This window comes from Oryx dammah, unplaced genomic scaffold, assembly GCF_014754425.2.
Source record: "Oryx dammah isolate SB20612 unplaced genomic scaffold, SCBI_Odam_1.1 HiC_scaffold_25, whole genome shotgun sequence".
Taxonomy (NCBI): Eukaryota; Metazoa; Chordata; class Mammalia; order Artiodactyla; family Bovidae; genus Oryx; species Oryx dammah.
In genome coordinates, this window is record NW_024070209.1 from 81,630,067 (window position 1) to 81,639,259 (window position 9,193).

A 9,193-nucleotide genomic window follows, 5' to 3' on the forward strand; every position below is an offset into this window, starting at 1 on the left:
GGTATTTTATTTTAGTTTTAATATTTTAAGACATATTTTTGATCCACCTAAAGCAAAAAGTTCTCTTTAAGGTAGCATAAAGAACATTATTAAAAGGTTGTAAAACTAACAACGAAAAACAGTTCATAAACATTTAGAAGAGAGAATGGGCACTAAGTGTGTAAAATTTGAAATGGAATTTGGCTCTGAGATTCCCAGCAGCCAAAGCAAAAATGAAGCCTGGTAGGAATGCCAATCTAGGGCCTCATTCATCTCAATGGTTTAATCTCCTCCAGGGCTGGAGTTCCAGTCATCTGAAACACTTCCTCATGCACCTTATGGGATAGCAACAAACAGAAATTGGGATGACTGAGTTGAGTTTCAAGAATCTGAGGTCTCTTGGTTCATGGGTACAGACAAAATACAGAGACTGCAGGGAGATTTGGGGCCAGTAAAATGACAATTCAAAAAGGACTTTCAAAGGGTGTTACTTTCTAGTGTGGGAATGGGGGCAAGGAGGGAGATTAAGGAGTAAAAAGATTTCAACATGGTCTGACCATTGGCAATACCACCAACTTCTTAGGAAATAGGGCTGAAAAGCAGGTGGGGGTGGGGGAGGACCTCAAATTCTAAACTGCACTGGACTATGTAAAATGGCCACAGCAGGTGGAGACCCACATGGCCTAGGGAAGCAAAGCCCTTTCTCATTCCTGGACCCGTTTTCTTCTGAGCAGAGGTCTTTTCAGTACAAAGCTCCTATCTGAGATGAATGAAACCTTAGAGAAAGGCCTTGAATAGCACCATCACCTAAGAGAAGTATTTGTAGGCTCTATTCTGAGAAGCTGAACACCTCCCCAACAAGGACATCACCTCCCATGAGGGAAACTGTGAAATTGCCCCCTAGCTTCATTGCCGTCCCCGTTCCCCAGACTCCAGAACCTGCAAAGGTTAATGCTGCTTCCATAGGCTAGTCCAAACTAACAGGAGTGTCAAGCGGACAGAGCTACACTCATACCCCAGTGCCTCTCCTGAAGGGATGGGGCACTTGATTGGGGCCACACAGTTGTCACATCACACATCAGTTAGCTTTTGGAGGGGAGGGACCAACTCCATCCTTATTTGGCTACAACGCCTTAGCTTAGTAAATTCTGACCAGAGCTTTCTTCTTGGAGACCAACTACATATACTTTATGCCAAAATATAAAGCCATCAGCTAACAGGACAAAGGTTACCAACACCAAACACAACCAATTTGCAGAACTCGGGGCCTTAATTTTACTTCTCATTCTAAAGAATCTGATGTCCCAGCTGTTAAAAGGACCCTGATGCTGGGAAAGATTGAAGGCAAAAGGAGAAGAGGATGGCAGAAGATGAGATGGTTAGATAGCATCACTGACTCGATGGACATGAATCTGAGCAGTCTCCAGGAGACAGCGAAGGACAGGGAAGCCTGGCGTGCTGTAGTCCATGGGATCGCAGCGTCAGATACAACCTAGTGACTAAACAACAACATAGGAAAATGTTTTGTAAACTATGCGATGCTATTGCTAGCACATATAATCACTAATAACATCGATATTGTATAATTTGGGAGAAAGCTCATAACCTTCCTAAGCTCAGTATCCTCCCCACCAAGAGGGGACAATGGCGACTTATCTGTGGAAAACCAAGTTCCCTCTCTAGATTATGTGCTCTTTACAATTGCTGCCTAAGAGGTAAGAGTTTAACCATTGCTATTAAGGAAAAAAAAATGTCGCATCATTTAATTGCTATTTATTTTCATAAACATGAGGTATTTCAAAGTGCTATAAGATGCAGCACTAAATATATACATTTTGAAGAAATTAAACACAGAACTTTGCATTTACCCAGTTCTATGCACCAAACATGAACAAATACATTAACAGGAAGAAACAGGCTAGGAAAAAGGCATATATATATAGTAAATTTCTTTACAAAAGTTTCTTAGTTCAAAAAGTGATAAAGTAATATCTACTCAAAACTTTCACAACTCATTTTCATACGAAAATATAAGTATCAAATTTAGTTATGTATCAGCATCATACTAAAGTATACAGGCAGTGTAAGAATTAGTACAGTACATAACAGAGATTAACAATATATTTGTATACAAAACATGCTCCTCAAACATTGAGGTATTACAGTACTTAGGTGTGAACTTCCAGTCTAATACTGGCCGCAAAAGCCACCTCTCATTACCCAGGACGTATACAAAAAGGCAGGTGTGTCCATGGTATTTACAGAAATGTTCCCCAGGGGTATCAGTGGCAAACCCCCATGTGGCATCGGCTAGAACTTAAGCACCATTTTAAAAAGAAGGAATGACTTTCTGTCTGGAAACTTGGAACAAACAAGGTGACTTCAACAGCCCCAGAAGGCTCCCAACGGTCACAGGCTTCAACCGCTGTCTCAGAAGTGACGCACAGGAAAGCCGCCAGGGTCACCAGCATCCCATCAATGCAGGTCCTGGTAGGACCCCTCGTGTCCTGCTCCCCACCCCAGATCCGAACTCGACGGGGGACCGATTTGAAAGTAAACCAACATTCTTAATGTCAACACAAGGTTTGTTTAAAAAAAAAAAAAAATCAAAATGTGCAAAGTGGCAGTGACTGTCCAGTTCTGAGATGTGTTCAGCAAGTCCGAGCGTGTTCAATTTTCTTTAGCAACTGCTGCTGTCTGGCCTGCAGCTTCTCCTTCTCCAGCAGAAGCTGGTGTTCCTCGGCCTGGAGGGAGTGGACATACTCGGTGGCCTTTTTCAAAATGACCACTTTGGCGGCCTTCTCGTTCTTCACCAGCTCTGGCACGTGGTCCCTGAGCGTGAGAAAGCTGGAGCGCAGGTCATTGCGGCGCTGGCGCTCCAGGATGTTGTGGTTCCGACGGCGCTCGCTGTCCTCCGAGTCAGAGTTGCGGGGGCTCAAGCTCTTCGCCTTGGGCGGGGGGACACTCTTGAGAGGCCGTGGGGAGGCTTCGCTCTTGATCTTCTTCTGGGGGGGGGCCTCCTCGCTCTCCACGTAGGGCGACGGGGCGGCATAGTTGTGCTGCTGGTGGATGGGGACGCAGCGTTTGAGGATCAGCTCCCCTGACGCAGCCCTCCCGGGGCCCAGGGCTGCGCTCTTGGGACGAACGGTGATGGTGAAGGTGGTGACAGCCTTGCTACTGGAGGACGACCGCCGCTTCTCCACAGTCACCACATCGATCTCCTCCTCTTCGTCTTCCTCCTCCTCATCTTCATCATCTTTGAGAACAAGATGAGAGTTATTCTCATGGTAAGGCACATAGGAATGAGATATACACAGTCTCACAAGGTAGGCCCCGGCACGTGGTCTGTTATTACTGGTCCATCAGCATCAGTCTCTGAACAGAGATGCATACATTTTTTTCCCTCCCCATCCTCATCCTCCATTCAAGCTTGAGTGGGTGGCAGAAACAAAAAGAACCTTGGCTTTGGAGTCAAGACAGAATGGAGTCAAGACAAGTCATCACAGTTTCCCCAGCAATGAAATGGGGAATGACACCATAGGTTGAGTTGAAGGGATAATATATAGACAGAAGCTCAATAAAACAGTAAGCTTTCATCATCGTTGCTAGTCTGCCCTATAGACTTATTTATATTTCCATCTCCATACTTAACTGACACTTCTCATTTTAGGAGCCTCAGCTAGCCACTACTTACACACGATGCAGTTTGATTTTTAAGTCAAATAAACTTAAAGAATTTAATTAACTAAAGGAGAAAAATACCTTGTCTTCCATGAACATGAGTTCTATACAGTAAGCAGTTTTTCAACTAACAAAGATTAAACCTTAACTGCAAAGTTGTAATCCACCGGAGCTCTAAACCCAAATAGCGGGCACCTCTTCTCAAAGTCACCACCAACAGCCACAAGAACGTGTAGCATCGTGTGTCCATTCCCCCCCCCCCCCCCCCCCCCCTTTCATTTACTACCAGGCTTGGATAGAAAATTATTGTTTAAAATGCAAGCATGAAAATCAAAACACATCTTCGGCTTGATCTGAAGGGGACCGGAAAGCTGAACAATTGTGGGATTTGTTCTAAAGCCGAAATGTGAGGCTGTTCCAGTCTGTGGGTCCCTTTAAGCCAATGTTTTGGTTTTCTGCCAAGAAGACAGCTGTTGGAAGGAAGTGCTTCCTCACCGAAAGCTGTCAAGGCACAGACATTAAAGGGACAGACCCGTTCAAACTGGAGGCTTATCACCAAGTTTCCTTCCAGGAGCCTGGGACCAATCTGTCCTCAGCCCCAAAGGAAATTTAAGCTTTTTATGCATCTGTATTCTGAAAACACTGGATTTCAAGGTCCCAGGCTCCCAGCTCCAGGGACAAGAGCTATTCCAGTATTTGAGTAGAGTGCTTCACTTCCAGGCAAAATCTTGGTTTTAACCCTACCCTTCAGTTTCAGCAGCAGGCACACAATAGAACTAATCAATGAGTGCTCCAGGGTGTGAGCATTCCTAGACAGCCGGCTAAGCGCCCGCCCTCACCTTTGAAGGGCACTGGGTTACAGAAACAACTCGGATCTGAAATTAGTCCTAGAAGTCTGGCTAGAAGACAAAACCCGGCCGGTTTTCACTGCACACTGTAAAGAGGCCGCCCCTTGAGAATGCACACAACCGCTGTGGTACTTGCCGCCAGCTGCTCAATAAAGAGCGGGGGGGTAGCCCCATCACCCCCAGCCTTTCCGATCCTCGCTCGCCCGCCGGCCAGCATATCGCCGCCTGCTGGCGACCGACCAGAAGCAAATAGCCCACCACCCAGAGAGAGGGAAGGTACGGAGATTAGAAAAAATAAAAAATAAAATAGGTACTCGCGATTTGTGCAATGCCCCTTAACTTCCTGCACCCTTAATAGGATTTTGCACAGGCCTGTCGTTTATGGAGGGTCTCTCCACCCCTGACCTGTGTCTCAGTCCTTTTTCACCCCTTGGGCTAACAGGTTTCTGTCCAAGCAATGCAGCCTGTGGCCCCCTGAACCCCAACTCAGCTTTAACCACTCAACTTTTCCTAATTTTCCCCACCCTTGGAGGGTACGCTGCCGAGAGAGATGCGGGACCGGGTGGGGGTCAGTGATGGAGTCAGGCTCCCGGAGGGAGCTGAAGGAACTTCAGTTAACGTGAGGCTGGAGAACACAGCTTTCACTCACCCTCTCCTCCGAACCCTGGGGATCGGCTTGGGAAAAACCTAACCTCTCAGCCATCAGCACTGTCTCCAAAATACTCTCTCCCAAAGCCAGAACTCGTGAACCACAAACGGGGCGGGGCCACTCCAGCCCCAGCGCTCCAAGGAGGCAGCCGGACCCTGGCTCCCGCTTTACCTGAGTCGCTCAGGGTGTCCTCTCCGGAGGTGCTGAGGGCCTTGTGGTCACTGGCGCTGGCCAGGCGGCCGCCGGTGCGCGGAAGGGCGACTACCGGGGCGGCCGCCGGGGCTGCACTGCCCGCCCCCGAAGAGACCGCGGCGGCTGCCGCCGGAGCACCGGCCGGGGAGGCGGGCACCGGTGCGGGCTCGCGCTTGTTCACCGGGAACGGGAAGACCACGGCGGGATCCACGCACTCGGCGGCCGGGTGGGCGAGCTCGGCGGGCAGGGCGGCCCCGGGGCGGCCCGGCCCGGCAGCCGCAGCTCCATGGCCGCGGCCCGGTGGGCTGGGGGTGCCCGGGGCCGGTGCTGCGGACCCCGCGGCGGGCGGCCGGCCGTGCTGCAGCTTCTCGCTCACCGCGCGCTCCAGCTTCTCGCGGGCTGAGAAGCCGCTCCACATGCAGTCCTGGAGGATGACCGGGTTGGGGGTGAGACCGCCCAGACCCCCCAGGCCGAACGCGTCCTCCTCGGCCGGGTTGCCCCACAGGTCGGCCTCGGGCAACAGCATCTCGGTGGCCCAGTTCGGGGGCTCGGGGCTGTGCTCCGGGAAGGCACGGCTGGGCGACAGAGGCGGGGTGGGCAAAAGCTCAAACTTCTTCCAGATGTCCTCCCCCGGGGGGGTCGAGTCGGGGCCGCCGAAGTAGAAGTCATCTTCGTCCGGGTAGAAGCAGGGCTGCAGCGAGTCAAATTCGAGGTCTGGGTTCTTGCAGATCATGCCCGGCATGGTGGACGCGGTGCAGCTCGGCATCGGCTCGCCTCCTGGCCCCCGAATGAGGGCTTCTTTCCTCTCCGCTCTTTTTAGTTCGGGGGGTGCTTCCTTCCCGTGGGGGGCGTGAAGGGCGGGGGCCTGCGCCAACCTCCAACACTGCAACCGACAGACACACCAGGAGAGGGTTGGCAAGCGGAGCCGGATGCGGGGTTGGGGGTGGTGGTGGGGGGGGGGACGACAAACAGCGGTCACCCCCTCTTCCTCGGTCCCTCAGTCTCCCCTCCAAGCCCCCCACTCCGCCCAGCGCTCCCGAAGGTGGAGGAAGTTGTGTCTCTCGCTCTCTCCCTCCCTCCTTTTGTGTACAAGCTGTCTACGACAGGGGTGGGAGGGGGCATGCAGATACGGGGGGTGGTGGTCTGGCTCTGCAACTTTGGAAACTGCCATTTCATTCACACCAGGCAATGCCTGGGGGAAGGGGCTGTTCAAGGCTGCAGAATTCTAGCTCCCACCACTTCGCAGACAGCCCCGGTGGCATCTAAGTAGGGCCAGCTGCTCAGAGCAAGCCCAGGCCTCCAGCCCAGCAACTGGGTATAGGATTTAGAGTACCCTCAATTCCTCCTTTGTAAAATTGCCACCTCCGGACCGCAAGCAATAGCGGGGGAAGGGGAGGGGGCGGAATTCAGACAACTTTGCAAATGGAAAAAATCCTTTCTCTAGACCGAGATCAACAACAGGCACCTCAATCCTGAATCCGCGCCCCCCCCCGCCCTCCCCCCGCCAAAATTTGATGAGACGCCCCCAGCAGTCACTGGCTGCAGGCAAAGTACTGCCAATAGCTGATTCTGAACGTCTCTAACCCCACCCCCGCTGCTCCAAACCCCCAAGTACGCCCTCTTCCTGAGAGAGGCTGAACCCCAGTTCCTGGGAACGTTCAGGGGCACCAGCGCGGAGAGGGTCTCGCGGAGAGCCGCTGTCTCCTCCGAGCTGGAGCAGCCGTGACCCAGATTACCACCGCAACGGCCTCGCCCTGCTGAACCCTTTCGTCTTCCTCTGGGGGCACCCTTTGGAGACGAACCCAGTTTCGGGGTGGGGACGCACCGGCTCCTCATCAGTTCAGATGCAAACAAACGTTCTAGAGAAGGGTGAATTTCCTTTCGATGAAGCCATTACACCCCCCTGGCAAGGGCAGTAGAGGGTTTAGGGCGGGTCTCTCCAGTCCCGGAGCCTTCGAGAGTGGAACTGGCTTTTCAGGGAAAACCCCGAGATGGTTTTGTTTCGGAAACAGTCCCCCGGGCATATTCGGGCCCCCGGTGCTAGCCGCGATCCCCGTCCGGGGTTTGCCTTCCAGCCGCGCTCGCCGCTCCCGGGGCGCCGGTCCTTACCTCCCGCCGACTGCCGGGGATCCGGAGGCGATTCTGTGCGAGGGTCTCCGGGTGGCCAGGAACGGGGGGTGGTCCTCGGGTGGCTGCAGTCCGTGCGCGCTTGCGCCTGGCTAGCGCGAGCTCGGCTCCAACCCAGTTCCCAGGAGCCCCCCGCATCCACCCAGCGCGTCCAGACAGATGACTGTCACTGGCTGCGCTTTGAAGCTCGGGGGATATTATTAACTGAAAAATCTGACACACCCGGGGGGCGGGGAGAGAAGGGGGCTGCGGCACAGACAAGGGGGAGGGAGAAAGGCAGAGGAGAGCGGCTTTACCCCGCCCTCTTGATTTCCATAAAAATCAGGGGAGGCGCCAAGGCTTTCGCGCCAAAAGCCACTTGCTTTTCTTCTTTGCAGAACGGAGGCTGCAAAGCTGGGAAGCCCGGGGCGTGCTCCTCCCGCCCTTTTAGACCCCCAGGCTTGCACCGGGTGCACTCTGCGGACCAGCTGCGAATCGAGCCGTGCAAAGCCGCACCCAACCCGCGGGCCTGGCCATGGCTCGGCATTTAAAAAAACAAAAAATTTTTTTCCGGAGAGCTCCAGGGGTGTTGGTTGAGGTTGTGGGGTTGGGGCGGGAGGTGGTGGGGGACCTAACCCAGCCCCCGCTTCGACGGCGCGAGTGTGCAGCTGAGCTCGAGGCCAACGTCCAGCCGGGCAGTGGAGGCGGGGGAGGGCGGGGAAGTGGGTGGTTGCTCGTGGGTGATCTCGGAAGAGAGGCGGGAGCCAGGGTGGAAAGTGGGAGGGAAAGGACGCGCCCATTTCGGAACGAGACCGCCGGAGGTTTTTCTAGTTTTAAATTGAAAGGAGAGGGGCGCCCCCTTGTTTGAAAATAAATAAATAAATAACTGCGGGCGACTAGGGTGGCGCAGCGGTGGTTTCTTCGGCCGAAGGCGACACCTCGCGGAGACCGCGCAGAAAGCGGAGCTGCTGGGCCTGGTGTCGGGGGGCGGGGGGGTCGGAGCGGGGCCACCGGCGCCTTCCAGCCGCCCTGTCAACCTATCCCCACCACCGCGAGGGGAGAGGGGGTGGCGGCTTGGCCCCGTTTCCGCAGGGAATGGGCGAGAGGCTCCCCAAAACGTCTCCATGGGCTCCCGAGTTAGCCTTTCAAAAACCAGGGATTTCCCGAATTCTGGGGAGGCGGATGAGGTTCACATAGGAGTTGTGGTCCACAACTCCGGCAGCCCAAACTCTGGTTCGGAAATCTGGCTCCCGGTTGTCGGAGGCAAAACGGTAAGCGGCTGCTGTCACTACTCAAGACTCTGTGCCTTGGTTTCTTCAGTTGCCAAATGGAGTTAGTAATGGTGCTTACCTCATAGAGCTGTTATTGAGAAATAATTTTGAAAGCACCGAGAACGGTGCCCAGCAGCACAGGGTGAGTGTTGAGTGTCAGCTATTGTTAATTACCAGACCCTGATAGATTCTTCCAGAAAAATGAACACCCTCACCTCTGCTCTTCCAACCCACCACCACTAAATGAAGATTTCAGCCACTGAAATCTTCAGTTGGCTCTGATTAAGCTTTCCTGCAGATGTGTTGGGAGGCAGGGTTGACAGGGTTAAAGATTCTAGTACCCATATTCCCCAGAACAATCCCAGTCTCCCTAGCAGCCCCCTTAATAACCAAATGCACAACAAAGTGGGATTTCCCCTGGAAGAATTCCTCTTGGAATGATTTGGGGCAGGGAAACCTGCCCTCCT

The 9,193-nt window shown here is 53.3% G+C and overlaps 1 protein-coding gene across 1 annotated transcript; it reads right to left on the reverse strand.

The window, feature by feature from the left end:
- Positions 1-1,734: 1,734 nt before the first annotated feature.
- Positions 1,735-6,213, reverse strand: MYCN (MYCN proto-oncogene, bHLH transcription factor). Its single transcript, XM_040225020.1, has 2 exons — positions 5,329-6,213; positions 1,735-3,235 (listed from the first exon to the last, which is right to left on the reverse strand). The coding sequence occupies exons 1-2, from the start codon at positions 6,113-6,115 to the stop codon at positions 2,631-2,633; spliced, it is 1,392 nt and encodes a 463-aa protein (XP_040080954.1). The 5' UTR covers positions 6,116-6,213; the 3' UTR covers positions 1,735-2,630.
- Between the last annotated feature and the right edge of the window lie 2,980 nt (positions 6,214-9,193).